This window comes from Miniopterus schreibersii, assembly GCF_964146895.1.
Source record: "Miniopterus schreibersii genome assembly, chromosome: 20".
In the NCBI taxonomy this organism is placed as follows: domain Eukaryota; kingdom Metazoa; phylum Chordata; class Mammalia; order Chiroptera; family Miniopteridae; genus Miniopterus; species Miniopterus schreibersii.
In genome coordinates, this window is record NC_138122.1 from 25,892,960 (window position 1) to 25,911,091 (window position 18,132).

General features: G+C 56.2%; 2 protein-coding genes across 2 annotated transcripts; both read right to left on the reverse strand.

The window, feature by feature from the left end:
* Window positions 1-5,937: 5,937 nt before the first annotated feature.
* LOC308549788 (hydroxycarboxylic acid receptor 2-like) lies at window positions 5,938-7,032 on the reverse strand (the record flags this gene model as incomplete). Its single annotated transcript, XM_081122783.1, has 1 exon — window positions 5,938-7,032. One exon carries the CDS (start codon window positions 7,030-7,032, stop codon window positions 5,938-5,940), a length of 1,095 nt encoding a protein of 364 aa, XP_080978909.1.
* A 5,052-nt stretch (window positions 7,033-12,084) lies between these two features.
* On the reverse strand, window positions 12,085-15,670 carry HCAR1 (hydroxycarboxylic acid receptor 1). The gene has a single exon (XM_081123525.1). It carries the CDS (start codon window positions 15,100-15,102, stop codon window positions 14,116-14,118), a length of 987 nt encoding a protein of 328 aa, XP_080979651.1. The 5' UTR covers window positions 15,103-15,670; the 3' UTR covers window positions 12,085-14,115.
* Window positions 15,671-18,132: the final 2,462 nt, after the last annotated feature.

Sequence of the window (18,132 nt, forward strand, 5' to 3'; positions counted from 1 at the left end):
GTTTTCAGCAAAGAGGGCATTTACCCTCTTTCATAATCAGAAGTACAGAGATCACATTCCCAGAGCTTGCCGATGATGCAATCAAGAGCCCAGGTTCTTTCCATCTTTCTGCTCAGCCATCCTTTACTCTGCTTCCCTCCTCACACTACAGAAGGGCTCAGCTGCTCCAAACATAACGTCCTCAGGCAGAAAGCCTGCAGGGATTTATAAAAACTGCTGGATCCTCCACACACACCTGCCAGCCCTTTGGGCCAGCCAACCCTGATGGACTTTATCTTATTAAAAGGTCTGTTGAGTGGATACAGCATAATCCATTCCATCTTTTCCTTTGGATGGGCATTGGCTTTGTTGCCACACACACACACACACACACACACACAGAGGCTCCAATAAACATCCTTATCTTTAATTAGCGGTCTTTTTATTTCTTTGGGACAGATTCCCAGAAGTGGGATTAATGGGTCAAAGGGCATGTTTAGTTTCAATGGTAACAGATGTTGCCAGATTGCTTTCCGAGTGGCTGCAAACCTCCGAATGCATGAGCGCGCCCTTTCCTCCATATCCCTGCCAACATCTGCTGTCAATCGCTTGTCTGGTCTGTGTCGATCTCACGGACGCAAAGCGAGGTCCCATGGTTTCTTTCCTTGGCATTTTTCTGACCACTGTTGAATTTGACGGTCCTTTCGTACGCTTGCTGGCCGTTTGGTTGTGCCTCTCTGTTGACCGTCTATTTATAGGCGAAGTCCACTTCTGCATCGGTTGTTTGTCTTGTTCAGGTCAATTCGTAAAAGCTCTTTATATAGTGTCCATTGGCCTCTGGCTGAATCGCTCATAAGTGATTGAGAGCACTGGCTCTGGGGCCGGCGGCCAAAGGTCACGTTGGAACTCAGCTCCTGCCCGGCCGTGTGACCTCAGCAAGTCGGTTAACCTGGTTAAGCCTCCGTTGACTCACCTACAAAGTCATCATCATCATCGTCACCTCCATCACTCTTGCTTTGTAGTGTCGTTCTGGACGTAAATGACTTCGTACCTGCACAGTGAACACAGTGGTGCCCGGCACACAGTACGTTCCTCAACAGCGGCGGGTGACTGTTATTTATATCACAAATATTTCTCCGGCTCTACCATTGGAGCTGGCTGCTTTATTTAGGGTATCATTTGTCACACAAAACGTTTTGCTGTTTACATAGTCAAATATATCCATTTTTCTTCCCTAGCTCCTGAGTTCCCAGGCTGGGTTAAGATAGCTCCGGGTCCCTCCATCTATTGCAAAGGGTAAGAGACCCTTCTTTTTCACAGCTGCGTAGTATTCCGCGGTGTAAACGCACCACAGCTTTTTTATCCTCTCATCTACCGATGGGCACTTGGGCTGTTCCCAGATCTTGGCTGTTGTAAATAATGCTGCTGTGAACATAGGGGGGCATGTATTCTTTCTGATTGGTGTCCTGCACAAGATAGGCAATAAAGTAAGCGGCAAAAAAAAAAGTGAATTTTATAGTACGTAAATTATATCTCAATGAAAAAAATACACCATGAGCTTCAAAAGCTAGAAGGTCTTAGGGCTCTTTTGTCTTCTCTGTGTCCCTGGCACTGAGCCAGCGAGTGGCGAAGCTCAGGTTTCATCCCAGGGATGTCTGATTCCAAAGTTCATTCCCTTTTGCCTCTGCCATTCCACGTTGGTACCACGTAGCCTGGTGGCAAGAGGCCACCCTGAGTGTGAACTTTATTCTGTTGATAATTAAAGGGTTTTGTGGTAGGAAAAGAGGCATCATTCAGTTTTTGTTTTAGAAAGACAATTCTTAAGAGCTTTACGTGAAAATTATCTGTTAGTAGCAATAACAGTAGATAAAAATATTGAGAAAGGTGCTTTCCTGGATTGACTCTAATAATTTTAGTAGTTTTGTTAAAATATATATATTTTTGGACCCTGGCTGGTGTGGCTCAGTTGGTTGGGCATCGCCCCGTGTGCCGAAAGGTTGCTGGTTCGATTCCCGATCAGGGCACATACCGGGGTTGCAGGTTCGATCCCCAGTAGGGGGCGTGCAGGAGGCAGCCGATCGATGTTTCCCTCTCACGCTAATGTTTCTCTCTCCCCATCCCTCTTTCTCTTTTCTCTAAATATCAATTTTTAAAAATCTAAAATATATATATATATATATATTTGAAATCATGTCTGAAATGTCAGCCTCTCTGGGAGCCCCAGAGAACAGTGTAATTTTTTTCTCTCTCTCATTCCGTTTTTTAAAAATAGGCATGTTAGTGAATTCTGGGATTGGTTCCCACCCCTGAACAAAGGGGAGACGGGAGGAGAGGAGGAGCAGTTGGGCAATGTTTGCCTATGGAAAGTCAACCTGCCCTTCACACTGCTTTTCCATGTTTCCCGCGGTTGCATTTCTCTGCTGTGCAGCACCGCAGGCCTCGTGTGAAATCCCGTTCAGATTGATAGGTGATAAGTGGCTTTAAATAAACACCTATGGGTGTTCCGGCCGAGCTCTAGAACCACTGGCCGACTGAGACACACAGGACGGGACATGGGTGGGCTTACAGTGGCGAGTGCTGGAAGCACAGATCTGTTCTTGTATTATTTATTAATGGTATTATTTCCCACACGAACAACTGTAAACTTACTTTTGCCCCACCCTTGTGTCGGGAAGATGATTGGACACTGTCTTAGGCGCCTGGGGCCTACGCGGTAACCAGCCGACCTTCAGGAAGCAATGCCACGGTCACCTCTCCGCTCTCTTGGGGCCGTCATTTTATGCCCCAGCAGAAACGTTAGAAGTGCGAGAATTGAGATCGACTCTGATAAGAGCCCAAGCGTGCTGTTTGAGTTGATGAAACAAAAGGCCATCTGAAATGTTATCAGAGGAACACCTGCCACAGAGCATGTTTTTACACAAACAGTGGTTTAAAAGTACCCTTTCCCCAGCTGCCGAAGGACTGTGGTCTCGCCCCTGCCACGAAGAGCGGTTTGAGATCAATCAGATTCCCTCCTGTGGGAACCTGACCCGAGACACACAGGTTTGGGGGGCTAGGCCACGCTCAAGGTTAAGGGCCGGGGTGCAGGGCCGAGGGCTTGTCTCCCGCAGCTGCCCAAGCCTGGCTTCATTTCCTCTCCGTTTCTGTGAGGTCACACCAGGATTTTCCTCTCTCTCTTTTTTAAAAAATATATATTATTTCAGAGAAAGGAAGGGAGAGAGATAGAAACATCAATGATGAGAGTCACTGACTGGCTGCCTACTGCGGATCCAGCCCGCAACCTGGGGATCGAGCCTGCAACCCGGGCACGTGCCCCAACTGGGAATCGAACCGCGATCTCCTGGATTCTAGGTCGACGCTCAACCGCTGAGCCACACCTGCCGGGCACCTCTCTTTTTTATCTTTAATTTTTCTCTGCTTAGGCTCCTTTGAACTTGATTTTAGTGATTTGCATCCACAAGGACCTTGAGTTAAGCAACGATAAGAAGGCATCGGCTCATGACAGTGAGGAGGGGGGAAAAAGAATTTCCTTCTGGGGAAGTTTGCCAGCTCAGCCTCAACCGTCTAACAATTTCAATTCCAAGTTGAAGAAGTGAATTTGAACCAAGAGGGCAAGTGTTAGCTGTTTGAAGCTGCCAAGCCCATGGTACTGTTACGGCGGCCCTAGGACACTAATGCGCCCACACGCGCCGAACTGAGTCTCACCTCAGGGCCTTTGCACTTACCCCTGCCTCTGCCTAGGATGCCCTTCCCCGGGATTTCTGCATTGTTGGCTCTGTCAAGGTCACTTTTTCTTGTTGTTAACCGTCACACGAGGATATGTTTTCCATTGCTCTTCAGAGAGAGTAGAAGGGAGGGGGGAGAGAGAGAGGGACAGAGAGAGGCAGAGAGAAACATCGATGTGAGAGAGACACATCAATTGATTGCCTCCTGCACGGTCCCCAACCACAGCTGGGGATTGAGCCTGCAACCCGAGGACGTTCCCTTGGCCAGAATCGAACCCAGGACCCTTCGGTCAGCAGGCGATGGCTCTAACCACTGAGCCACGCCGGCCAGGTGAAGCTCACTCTTCAGTAGAGATCCTCCCGGTCACCCCAGCCCGGCTCCCTTTTTCCCCCTGTCACCTGCCTCCCCGTCTCCCTAATACTCATGGGGGGGGGGAGCGCCCTTTCCATTCATTCGTCTACTCCTCGGGCCTGGTTTTTTTACATCAACAGCCGCCCCTCCCTCCCCAGCCGCCGGTGCTGACTCTGCAAAAGCAAATGTGACCAATGAGCGAATGCGCGGCCCAAGGGGAGCTGACAGCTCTGCAGAGACGCAAATCTCTCTGCGAGGCTCCCGCTGACTCACAGGTGGAGGCTGGGGAGCCCCTACTTTCCCGCCTAGGAGCCAATGGGAGAACCGATAAGCCAAGCGCTCTGAGCACCCTGAGTGCAAGGCCTCCCCTGTCTCGCTGCCTGCGGTTCTTTCTCTCCAGCTGAGGCTGGGAGCCTGAGTATCTGCGTTTCTTATCTGTGTCCAAGTCACAGCCTCGGAGCAAGTCGCGCAAGTCGCGTCTTGCTGAATAAACTAGGAGAGACAGGAGCTGGAAATGAAAGCGTAACAGAAACCGGGACCCATCACAAGCTCAAAGCAGGACATCTCCTTTCCACCCCAGAACCGGGAACCAAAACTATCCCATAGGAAGTTCTTTCTTCCCTCTTCTATGTAAAAACCCCAGCCCGTCCCGATTCCCTTTTTATTTTACGTTTTAAACTTTTATTAGTTTTTTGGGGGGGGTGACATGGGTTAATAAGATGATACAGGTCTCAGGGGCCCGATTCCTTTTTTAAATACACAAATAATAGTAGCAATATTCACCAAAGTAAACTCTTCTTGCGATCTTGTCTGTAGCCACTCTTCCAAATTGAATGTTTTTGGTGGGGTGTTTTTTTTTTCATTAACCCCCCGCCCTGCCCCATCCTGGCCCCAGCGCGTGTGGAATTTTGACTTAACCGTCTCAGCTGAATCCATGGTGTTCCTCACGTTACATGAGACGGTATTTTTTGTTTTTACTTTTTGGCAGGACACAGTTCACAACCCACAAAGGTCCCGTCTTGAGTAAGCAGCCCCGTTTCTGTGAACTGTCACCCAGACACATGCAACCCCAGACTCCGCGTCCCACATCCAAGTTTATTACGGGCACAGAAACAAGCAAACAGACCGCAGGCCTCTCTGCCCGCGAACCGGGGAAACGGCATCTCCCTTTTAATGACAAAAGCAAACGGAGGTGGGAAGCCGCTCTCTCCCCTGAAGCCTCTCTCATGGCTCAGCCTCCCAGTGAGTGTGAACAGGAGGGAGAGGGATTCATCGCCAGCGGATGCCATGCCCCCTCTCGTAGCACAACAGTCCCTCTCGGGGATAATCCCCTTCTTACCACCAGTGGGAACTTGGATATTAACCAGAGTTCATGAGTCTCTTTGTCTAGTCCGGTTCCGCTAAAATTTGGCTGAAAGACAGTTGGTCCCAGGGAACCCAGGAGACTAGGGCTCCCTCCAGAGCAGCAGCTCCCCTCCAGCCACTGGGCCCCCATTTCCTCAGCCGGAGCCCCCCGAGCGGGCCAGGTGTGGCCCCGGGAGCCGAGAGCCCGCCAGGTCTCAGGCAGGCGAAGGGAAGACGCCCGTGAACCGCGGCTCCCGCTCCCCTTGGCAGGAACGTGGGCGGTTCTGCCGTCTTCGGCCCCCTGAGTGCCCCAGCGGGAGCGGCGGGGTCCCCATGCCTAGAAGCTCCATCTCCGCTCCCCCGAGGTGTCCGCCTCCGCCGCCCGGCTCCCCTAAACCGGGTTCTCCGAACCTGGGCGCTCCGGGAGGCCGCCGGCCCGGCCCGACGCCGGCCCCGGCCGGTCGTCTCCGCGCCGGCCACGCCGCCTCTGGGGGGATCTCGGTTCTCGGGGACGGCCTCCCTCCTCGGCTCGGCTGCTTAGCGAGAGGCTGCCGTCAGATGCGACGGGCTCCAGGGCTCGCCGGGGTCGGCCATCAGGGTGCCCGGGACGCCCCTGGCCGCGCCCAGGTCCCCCGTGAGCTCGACGCTCGTGCTCCGGTTATTCTCCCGCTCCTCCGGCGCCTTCTTGCGGAAGCAGCGGCGGATCAGGACGGAGAAGAAGTTGGGGAAGGACGGGCTGGAGAAGTAGTACACCAGCGGGTCCAGCATGCTGTTCATGTAGGTGAAGCTGAGGGTGATGAAGAAGGCCAGGTCCACCGAGCGGTAGATGTCGCAGTTCCCCGTCCCCTCCGCGCGCAGGAGCCAGAAGATGCGGATGCGCACGGCCACGCTGGGCAGGAAGCAGACGACGAAGACCACGGCCACCACCGCGATGAAGGCGATGGCCCTCTTGATCTTGGCGTGCCGGTCCATCTGCCGCCGGCGCAGGCTCCAGACGATGCGCGTGGAGCAGAAGCCGAGGATGCCCAGCGGCAGGAAGAACTCCAGGAGGAACATGGCGTCGTGCCACTGGAAGGTGTGGCAGGTGCTGAAGCTGCTGCACAGGTTGGCGTCCCCGTTGGGGACCAGCATCTTCTTGTACAGCAGGTGGGCGGTCAGGCCGATGGTCACGGCCCACAGGAGGCAGGAGACCGCGGCGGCCGTGCGGTTGGAGATCTTGTTGAGGGCGTGGTGGGGGTGGACCACCCGGAAGTACCTGTCCACGGCCACCACGGTGAGGAAGATGATGCTGCCCTGGCGGTTCATGGCCAGCATGAACAGCATCAGCCGGCAGGCCACGTCCCCGAACTTCCAGTCCCACTTCCTCATGTAGTTGTCCATGAGGAACGGCAGGCAGATGATCAGGAGGAAGTCGGCCACCGCCAGGTTGAACAGGAAAACCCGGCTGGATTTCCAGGACTTGAGGTGGAAGCAGAAGATCCACAGGGCCAGGCCGTTGCCCACGAGCCCGAACACGAACTCCAGCCCCAGCACCGGCGGGAGGACGTTGGCGATGAAGTCATCCCGGAACACGCAGCAGCTCTTGTTGTGGATCTCCAGGTTGTGGGCCCACGACGGGCGGGGCGGATTCATGGCCCGCGCCGGGAGCGCCCGCCCGGCCCCGGCCCCGGCCCCGGCCCCGCGAGCCAGCGAGCGAGCGAGCGAGCGACCGCTCCAGGAGGAAGGTGTGCGTCCGTGTGGGGCGCGCGTGGGCCGGGCCTGCCTTTATGTCACATCGGGGTGTTGAAATAGATGACTGAATGGTTACCAGGAAACTACGAAATTGCTTTAAAAAAAAAAAACCGGCAAGGCTCTTAGGCAACTTGCTCTTTGCATCAACAAGTAATAAAAAAAAAAATCCCTCTAGCAGACAGGAACCCACAAAATCGTCTAAATGTAGAGAATGCGTCGGGGCAAGCCGGCTGTCGCCGGTGAGTTGTGGAGACGGGCCGGGCCTCCCCCGGGAGCCTGTCCGCCGACCGCAGGGTTGGAGGGTTCCCTCACCGCTGCGGGGTTCGCCGGCAGCCTTCGCAAAACAAAAATAGCCACCGTAAGGTATCGTGCTAAGCAGCCTGGTTCTCCAGAAACATTAAGAACCCGTATGAAATGTTAGCGTGCAAATAATTGAGGGAACGGCAGGGGTCGGATCCCTCTTGGAGAAGCCGAGGAGACGGTCACTGTCTACTTGACGGGGACCGACGTGCCCGGGATTATGTCTCCAAGCCAAAGTGCAGCGTTGCCAGAACTCCGCAGTTAATTTCTACTTTTGCAAAAGGTTAAAAAAAAAAAAAAAAGAAGCTACTTGAGAGCGGTAGAAAATTTCGTAAGACAGCTGAAAACGTGCCAGGGGTATGTTACAATAAGTTGAGGTCTTTGTTTGTGTTCGATTTCGATCCGCTTGCGTGCTCCGATGATTGATGCCCGAGTACGTGATTTTTATAAAATTAGCAAGCTTTGTTCGGCAGAGCAGCTTGAGCCCCTCAGGCAAATCGAGCGGAAAGTGCAGAGAGTCCCCGCGTGTCCCCCATCCCCGCGCACGCACGGCCGCCCCCCCTCGGCGCCTGGTATGTTAAAAGCCCTCATTTATTTTTATTTTCTTTTTGGATAATTACACTCAGGAGACAGGACCTAAGAGGACTTTGAACTGTGCTTTGAGGCCGGCGATCGTTCCACACATCATTTCTTGGCTTTTCGGTATCATCGGGTGGAACCCCGCCGAACATTTCTACCCGGTGACATAGGGGCCTGTCGACATCTTGCTCGGCTAGAAGTTTCTAAACCGCTTCTGCTTTGAGTTAGGAATAGGAAAGTTCAATAGTAGAGGTCTGCAGACTCGGGACAGTAAATTAGTCAGGATGATCTAATATTAGAAACCAGACATCCTTGGTGACGAAGGTGGTGACAGAGGTGGTGTCTGCACCGACGTTACCGGGACCTGCCCGTGGGTCAGACCCCACGCCCGCCTCTCGTCTCACCCCGACTGCAGCCCGGAAGGTGGGGACTTCTACCGACTCAGGTTTCAAAGGAGGAAAGCGAAGCTCGGAGAGGCGGGTCCTGTATTCAGGGCCACCCAGCTGGTACGAGCAGAGCTTGGGTGTGGATCCAGCCCTGGCCTCCAAGCCCGTGTCCCTGAGCGTCGCACAGGCTGCCTCGTCCCTAAGGCTGCGCCGGATTGAGGTCACGCCGCGTGGGTGTCACATCACGTGTAGTGAAAATGATCGGTATTTGTTACACACCCTTGCTGCCTGTGACTATCACACTTTCTTCTTGGACAGGTGTGGGTTGGTCGGTGATGTTCGCGTGAAGGAACCCTCAGGGTCTTTATCAACGAAATGTCAGAAACGCCGACTAGTGAGTTATTTCTGGGAGCTCAAATTTGCAGGGGACCCTCCGTTTCTTAAATTTGACAATTTTATAATATTTGGGTGGGTTTTTTTTAATTTTTAAATGTGATTTTAGACAGAGAGAGAAACATCAGTTTGTTGTTCCGCCCGTTTATGCCTTCAGGGGTTGTTTCTTGTACGTGCCCTCACCGGGGATTGAACCCGAAACCTTGGCGTATCCGGGCCACGCTCCAGCCAGCTGAGCGCCCGGCCAGGAGCGCTGTCCTGATCCACCGGGCTTCCGGCTTCAGTCCCGCCACAAGCAACCAGTGAAAGCACAAGTAAGTGGGACAGGCACATTGATGGCTCTCTCTCTCTCCCTCTCTCAAATCAACAAATAAAAATTTAAAAATACAATAATCATGGAGAAAATTAGGAAGCAACAACATCATTAAGTTTGAAGAAAGAGAAAACCTGGAGCGGCTGGGCGCTGGTCCCGGCTCCATCATGAACTCCCCGTGAGCCCTCTTAACCCGGCCCCTTCCTCACGTGTATTTTCGGGGATTCGCCCACCTCCAAGCCTCCGTCCGGGTCTCATGCCTTATTCTTCTAAACCGGCCACGTTCAACCCACGCGCCGCGAGGATGCTTAAAACACACAATACCCGGCCGTGCAGTCAGGGCACTGACCTCTTTTCCCCTTAGTCAAGTTTAAAAAATGACAACTACAAAAAAATAAAAAATAAAAATAAATAAATGACAACAGCCAACACAATAGCCGTCTGGTGTGAATGAGACAAAATTATACCTATTTTATTTATTTTTTTGTCAGATCGGGGGCAAAAAATATATTTTCGGGTGTGCCGCAGAGAATGTGGGTCACTGGCTCACGTGCCGGGAGCCGATGAAGGTGGGACATCACTGCCCCGAGCCCGCGTTCGCAGCTGCCGGGCAGATGGTCAGTCTGGCCTCCCGGACCCCGGCGCCCGCCGCGGAGCCTCCCGCCTCGCCACCCCGCCACGGGCATGTTTCGTCTTGCATGTATGTGTCCTTCGCTGGTGTATTTATGTTTTTCTTCCCAGTGCATGAGTTGTACAGAAACTTGTTACAACGGATCATGTCAACAGCGAAGGCCGTGACTCCACCGAGACTTGTGGAAGTGCCCTTAGAGCCTCTGCCTCTCACAATTAGATTCTCCAAACCTACAGCTTGAACGTGTGCCACCCAGCTGGATGGAACTGTTTTTGTTTTTTTTTAATTAAAAATAATAATAGCCCTGGCTGGTGTGGCTCAGTTGGGCGTTGCCCCAGGCGCGGAAAGGTTGCCAGTTCGATTCCCGGTCGGGGCACATGCCTGGGTTTTGGGCTCGATCCCCAGTGGGAGGCCTGCAGGAGGCAGCTGATTGATCAGACTCTCATCATTGATGTTTCTCTCTCTCTGAAATCAATAAAGACTTTTTTTTTTTTAACTTAACCTGGAAGGCTGCTCATGAATCTCCTGTCCGGACCGGCTGCTAACAGACCCCTCTCCTTGGTGCCTCTCAGGTTGCTGCAGCCCAGCCGGGCTTTTTATTCCGGGCCCTGGATTTCCTGCAGTTCCCGCTCGGCTTCTCCCCTCTCTCCCTGGAATACCTTTCCCCACTGAGTCATCTGCTTGCCTCCCAGCCATCCTTCGGGCCCAAGTTCATGAATCACTTCCTCTGAGGAGCCTTCCCCCACCTAAGCCGGGATTAAGGGCTGGGCTCTCCTGTAGGACCCCCTGTCGACCGTGTTCACCACGGTTACCCTCAATGGAAATCTTATTTTTCCCTTGATCACGACAGTAGAACTCATGGGGTCAGGAGCTATGTTTTCCATAGTTTCTACTATGCCTGGTACAGAGCTAGTGCCTAGTAAGTGTGAAAAGAGTGAGTGAGTGAATCTTCACAAGAAATGAAATAGTGATCCCTTCCCACTCCCACTGTCTCATCACTGGACACTGAATACATACTAGGCCCATACGTGAGGCCGTCTGTTTATTCCACCTCAACATCTATCTGTCTATCCACCCACCCACCCATCCACCCACCCATCCACCCATCCACCCATCCATCCATCCATCCATCCATCCACCCACCCACCCACCCATCCACCCATCCATCCATCCATCCATCCATCCATCCACCCACCCACCCACCCACCCACCCACCCATCCATCCATCCATCCATCCACCCACCCACCCATCCATCCACCCATCCATCCACCCACCCATCCACCCACCCATCCACCCATCCATCCACCCACCCACCCACCCACCCACCCACCCACCCACCCATCCATCCATCCATCCACCCACCCACCCACCCACCCACCCATCCATCCATCCACCCACCCACCCACCCACCCACCCACCCATCCATCCACCCACCCATCCACCCACCCACCCACCCATCCACCCATCCACCCATCCACCCATCCATCCACCCACCCACCCACCCACCCACCCACCCATCCATCCATCCATCCATCCATCCATTCATCCATCCATCCAAAATTTAGGGCCCCAGCTTCATGGATGAGCTCAGAAGGGTCCTGTGTTTAGTTTAACGCTCTGCCGTCACCACCTTGAAATCCTTAACGCCCTTTTGAGCAAGGGACCTCGCATTTCTGTTTTGCACGGGGCCCGGCAGATCGTGGAGCTGGCTCCGAAGCCGTTTCTGCACTCGCTGCGATGATGGAGCCTTGACTCATATCGAAAACCCCTGCGGAACAGAAGGCCCGGAAGGCAAGCAAGCTGAGACCAGGCATCACGGTGTAGCCAAGCGCCCACCCGGCGGTGGAACCTTTAACAGTTGGCCTGGACCCCTCGTCCGAATCCCCTCTAAGCAGCCCCTGCACTGTGTGCGTGTGCGTGTATTTTAAATAAGTCTTTATTGATTTCAGAGAGAGGGGGAGAGAGAGAGAGAGAAACATCCATCATGAGAGAGTCATGGATCGGCTGCCTCCTGCACGTCCCCCGACCGGGGATCGAGCCCACAACCCTGGCGTATCCGGATGACCCTCTAACCAGCTGAGCCACCCGGCCAGGGCCTGAAGAAACATTTCTCGTTAAGGTTTATTTTTCGTCCCGTCCTATGAACTTGAAAAGGGGAAGCAAGGTTAGAGCCGCGCCCGCCTTTGGGTTTCTGGCCGGCGTCTCTTCCGCGGCTCTCGCTGTTCCTTAGCGAGAGCCTCTCCCCACCACGAGCTTTTGGGTCGTTTAGACTTTTTTCCTGTGGAGCGGAGAAACCTCCGGTGAGTCATTTCACACAGGGCCACACACACAGGATAGAGAACCTGCTTTAGGAACCCATTTTTATTGACATAAAGCTACGAAGGAGCAGCCGGGGAAGAATAACTGGGAACGGGATTGAAAGCACAAGTGCGGCCTTTCACAAGCTTCTCTCCGGAGGGTATACGGGTCCTTGATGCCGGTAAGACTCCCGGCTTCAGTGCTCCCCAGGCGGCTGGGGAGCAGGAGGTTCAGGTGGTCACAGTGCAGCAGCTACTTAGGGGGGCTCTGAACCCCGAAGGAAATTACTTACGTCCCTCCGTGGTTTGTTTTTTTTTTAACATGTGAAGTATGTTAATATAAAAAGCCATAATATCGAGACCCTTACCCGCCACCCACTGTGCTTAATGCTTTCCCTGCACTTACTGACTCACTCATTCAAATATTCGCTGAGCACCTACTAAGCGCAGCCGCCCTTCCAAGCGCCGGGGTGTAACAGCGAGCAAAGGCCCCGCGCCTCAGGACCTTAGCTTCGCCGAATCTGCCCAACGCCCTGCCGACCGCGATATGGGCGTCACTCCCGTTTGAGGAGGAAATTAAAACTGCAAGTGGTTAAGTAAAATCACACCCCCCCACCCCCCCCACTGCGCATCTGGTGGGCGGTCGGGCTGGGATTCCCGCTTTGATTCATCTCACTTCCTACAGCCCCAGCTTTCGGCCACTGGGCCGTGGAAACGCCCGGAGAGGGGGGCGCGGGTGTCGGAGGCCCAAGAACAACAACGACGACAAAGCGGGTGAGGTCCTGAAGCGCGGAGGGCCCCGCGGGAGCCTGGGAACCTGGACACGGAGACGCAGGGAACCGGTCGCACCGTGCGTGCCGCTCGAGAGCCCGGCTCAGGCTGGCCTGGCGTCTGTCCCCGAATCCAGGGCCGAGCGGCCGGTCATCTCGCAGACTCACCTGGAGCCGGGGGCTCTACGCGGGGGAAAGTCCCCTGCGTGAGGGACACTTGACCTTCCCCTCCTGGCTGTTTGTCGACAGAAACTGCTCTACAAACTGTACTGAAAGGATGAAGGTCACTAACCCCCCGCCTCCCCTGAGCCCCCCCCAAAAAACCCCACTTTACTGCCCTATTAGAGTTGACTAACCACCTTCCAGGTAAAAGGGACACAGCACAGTGCCGGGCACACAATCCGGGTTCAGCAAATACCGTGGAACAAACGAAGGAAGGGCTTCGACGGGCAGTCTCGCAACAGGCAGGCAGAAGCAGTTACGCTTGGCCTGGCACCTCCCAACAGCCAACGGGGGGGGGTGTGTTTTGGGTTTTTTTTTCCCAAGCACTCGGCTCCCACTGGAAAAACCGGGGCAGGCAAACATCCCCCTCGGCGTGCTCTTTGAAATGCAAAGGCCTGTGGAAACGCGCGGCCCGGGGAAGGTCAGAGGGGACGGGTCTGCTGTCCTGCCACCGAGACGCCGAGAAATGAACAGAGGGGCTCCCCCCCCCGCCCCGCCTCCCCTCGAAGATGAAAGTCACTGGAATCCAGACAGTCCCATCTGCACAGCCTCCCTCAGCCCGAAATGAAAGCACTGACTTAGCCCGGTTTCTATTTTCCAAGACAAGTATTGATTTAAGGCCGGAGGGTAGGAAACACTGATAAGTCCTCGGGTTCGCTAACTCCCTGGGAGCGGGGGGGACGGGACAGGTTCAAGAAACACTCGCACCTGTTTCCCCGGCTGTTTACAATTAGTCAGGAGCCCTGCTCTCCCTGACCCCACCCCTCAGCTGGCCCTCGCAGGCCCGCGACCCACACACCCTGTCGCCTGTCGCCCGAGTCAGGGCGCAGAGATACAGGGGCTCACTTCACTGGGACCTTCCCAACACGCGCAGGAGCCTGAATTTTGTTCGCAGCGGAGCGAGGGGGCTCCGGCCTTTTCAAAGCCCCCCCCCCCCCCCCCCCGGCCCCTTTGCGGGAAGGGGTTCTCCGCCCGCCGACCTGTCTTCTTCGATTTTATTAATATCGTCCGTCTGTTCTGGTGCCGGCTCGAGGCGTTCGGGGGGGCGGGGGGGGGGCCCGAGGCGCGCCGGGCACCCCGGGGCTGGCTCTGCTAGCTCTTGGCCAGGCTGGCGCAGCTCTTGCGACAGAGATCTGCGATGGGCATCTCCTCCGGCCTCGGGGCCTCGGGCCGCCCCGGACGCCTGGGTCTCGAGCTGCGGATTTTGAACTTGGTGTAGAATTTGGGGAAGGAGGGACTTGAGAAGTAGTAGACCAGGGGGTCCAGCATGCTGTTCATGTAGGTGAGGCTGAGGGTCACGTGCAGGGCCAGGTGGACGGAGGGGTCGCAGACGCTCGAGGGGACGGTGCACAGGAAATAGAGCCTGGCGGACACGCTGGGCAAGTAGCAGGTGATGAAGACGGCGGCCACCACCATGATGAAGCGCGTGGCCCGCCTCATGCGCGCCTGCCTGGCCAGCCGCCGGCGCCGCAGGCTGCAGACGACCCGGACCGAGCAGAACAGGATGACGCCCAGGGGCAGGAAGAACTCCAGCTGGAACAGGATGTCGTGCCAGCCGTTGGCGGACTCCATGATGAAGCTCTCGCAGGAGACGGTGGCGCCCTGCGCGCACAGGTGGCTCTCGGTCAGCAGGTGCAGCGTCCCCAGGATGACCGCGGCCCAGAGCCCGCAGACGACGCCCGCCGCGGTCCGGTTGGAGATGCCGTTCACCGCGTGGTGCGGGTGGACCACCTTGAAGTAGCGGTCGGCGGCCACCACGGTGAGGAAGACGATGCTCCCGGCCCTGTTGGTGGCCAGCATGAACAGCACCAGCCGGCACGGGACGTCCCCGGAGGCCCAGCGTCTGTCCCTGCGGTAGTAGTCCGTCCGGAAGGGCAGGCAGACCATGAGCAGGAAGTCGGCCACCGCCAGGTTGAACAGGTAGATGGTGCTCGGCTTCCAGGTCTTCATGGAAAAGCAGAAGCCGCACAGGGCGAGGCCGTTGCCCAGGGCGCCGATCACGAAGAACAGGATCAGCAGCGGGGGCATCACCTGCGCCATGGGGTCCCCCCGGAGGAGGCAGCAGGACCCGTTGTCCATGGCGGACGCGGGGCGGGCGCTGTCCCCCGTGTGCCCTGCGGCCCCCGCAGCCCCCACGGGGACACAGATGCTGACCTGAATGCCACTCACCCGGCTGCTGCTTGCGCCCCGGGGTGCAGGGGCTCTCCGGCCCCACGGGTGGGTGGGTGGGTGGGTGCAGCGCCCACGTGCGCGCACACACACACACACGGAGAACGGGAACCTCGGCCGGGAAACGAGAGCCCCGGGGACGGCCTTTCTCCGGAGCCTGGGTCACCAGCCGCCCGTCTCCCCGAGGGGCCGAGCCTGCAGCCCCGCGAGGCTGTGAGACGCGCTCGCTCGTGGGAAGCGGCTGGCGGGTCCCGGCAGGCTCATGCTGCAGGGGAGTCGCCGGGCGCAGCCCCGGGACGCTCTCTCCTCCCAGCCTCCCCCTTTCCCCTGGACTCCGCGCGGCCGGAGAGCGCAGGGCTGCCCGGGAGGCACCGAAAGAGCTGGCCGGCCGTCCCTCCCTCCCGGGCGAGGGGGAATACAAACATCTCCCGGGAGGGGAGCCGGGCGGGGAGCAGTCCCGGCCTCCGCTCCGCTTTCCTCCCTAACCTTTGCCTGACTGCCCGCTCCTCGCCCTGGTCCCCTGGGGCCCTCCCAGGCGCTGCCGGAGACCGAGAGGCCCGGAGCCCTTTCCTGTGCCCACACCCAAACACGCAGCCCTCAAAACCGAGCAGGGTCCGCCTGCGGAAGAAAGGAGCTGTAAAATCCCTGCTCGTGGGGGGGTTAAAAAAAAAAAAATCCTTTGATCGACGTGGGCCTCTCCTCCCCTCCGTTCGCGTCTCCTCCTACCCTTCACCTCCTTCCCCGGACTGGACCCCGTGGCCGGTTTAGTTGCACAACCAGCAAGGCTGTGACACGGGTCTGAGGCCACTGCGCATAGGTCTCTGTGTCCATGAAACGGCCTGTTGGGAGCCCGGCCCGGTTTTCCCTCTGCTGTTTGCAAAAGGGGATTTGGCTCTGAGTTTCCCACTGGCTGCTCAAAAGAGCCAAACACCACGTTATGTATGTTTTAATTTTATTTTAATTAACGTGCTGAGCCCATGGGTGGGGGCGATTGAGGGTTGGGGCAGTTGGTCAAGGAGTCTTATCTCGAAAATAATCGTGGGTAAAATTAGACGGCGCCGAAGTCGGAGTCTTTGCTAAAATTTCCATTCCTTTGGTTTTGAGATAAACTCTCTGCCCTGTGCCTCTGGGCTCCCAGCACAGGAAAGGGGTGAGAAGGGAGCCGCTGGAGGAACGCCCGCCCTCTTCCAGGTTCTCCCCACCGGATCCGAATCCGAACCCGAGACTCCGGATCAGCCCCACAGCACTCTCCACGGCCCTCGCCCCGGCTGGGACCCCTGTCACCTCCCCGCAGTCGAAACTGCTGCGTTTTCTAACTGGTTTCCTTTCCTCTAGTTCATTCTCTGTAATTCACCTCCCACGCAGCAATGGGATTTTTCTAAAGTAGAGATAAGGTCTTACGCTTTCCTCCCCTGCCCCCCAAGCCAGCGTGCGGGCCCTTCGATCCGCCAAGGTGCAGCTCTATGGGCCTGTGAGCCTATCTGGCTGGAAAACCAGTTTGATTTGGCCCACCTGTTTTCAAAACCTGGGGCCGGCCTATTGAAACCTGTATTTCCAGCCTCTCTTGGGCCAACCACCTGGCAGAACCACAATCAGCCGCAGCTGGGAGCAGCTGCCCCTCTGAGGCCGGCCAAGCAGTCTTCACTTTGCTGCAGTCCCCACCACTCCCTATTACTGGCCACCTTTCCAATGCATTCTCCTGCCACTTTCCTCGTTTTGGGAGTCTCACTGCTTTTTTTTTTTTTTTAATTTTTTTTAATTTTTTTTAAATCCTGACCTGAAGATATTTTTTCCTTTGATTTTCGGAGAGTGGGAGGGAGAAAGAGAGAGAGAAACATCGATGTGACAGAGGAAGCAACAGGAGAGGGGCTAGGTGGGGAAACGAGCCTGGGCTGGGCTGCTTTGGCTCACTAAGAAGTCAGACAAAAGGGGGCCCCGGGGGACAGGGTCAGGGGGTTGGCCCAGGACGAGCTGCCACGGCCCGCTGCTCCCCTGGTTGCAAGTCTTGCAAGGACCCTTCGAGTTTAGGGGATGCGGGGCCTGTGGCGCCAGAGGAGGGGGGAGGGAAAGCCTCGGGCATGCTCCTGGGAGGGAGACCCTGCCCCAGGAGAACGTCCCACAGTGACAGGAACGATCTGGGGTGTGCGCGTAGCTTCTGAGTACTTGAAATGGGGCTAGTGGGGACCGCATTTTCAATATTATTTCGTTGTAATTCATGTAAAAGCCACACATGGCTTGTGGCCAACATGTAGGAAGCCCCGGACACCACTTCCTCTGTGCCCCAAGTCTCCTGGAATCTCCCTCTCTGGTCTGGGTTAGGGCCCCCTCCCTGTGGGTTCTGGCCACCCCCACACTTCCACCCACTGCAGCCACGGTTCACTCCTGTGCCCCCTTCGGCGCCCGCCCTTCCCTCTGCGGAGACCAGCGCTGGCTCTGCTTTAGCTTCTCAGGCCCAGGATGCCCAGCACCTGGCACTGAGGGGACGCTGGGTGAGTATGTGCTGAGTATGTGAGGGAACTGGTGAGATGACCCCGATCCTCGAGGTGAGGAGACACCAGCAAATAGGACGGGCGGGTCCAGAGAACCTGAGACACGCCTGCCGGGCTGATCGGGCGTGGTCTTGGGCCCTGTCTGCCATCTCCTGCGATGTCCTGCGAGATAACGTGTCGCTTTCTATGTGACAGGGACAGGAAGTGAGCATCCTGGGGTGGCCGCCTGGCAGGTGCGGGAGGAGGAGCTGCATGTGGTTGGCGGGGGAAAGACACCCCGTCCTGCGGGCTGCTCCTCTATTCCCGCCCTGCTGCGGTGCTCCCCCCGCTTCGGGTGACAGATGTGGGGGGATGTGTCTCCCGCTCCGAGCGAGTCCCTGCGACACCACGTGGCTGTCCCACGGTCCCATTCAATTCCGGCGCTAACTGGAGTCAGTGCAGACCCCACGGG

What these genes read in the sequence shown, in the direction of transcription:
- HCAR1 (XM_081123525.1), bottom strand. Translation starts at nt 15,102, where the DNA reads ATGGACAACGGGTCCTGCTGCCTCCTCCGGGGGGACCCCATGGCGCAG.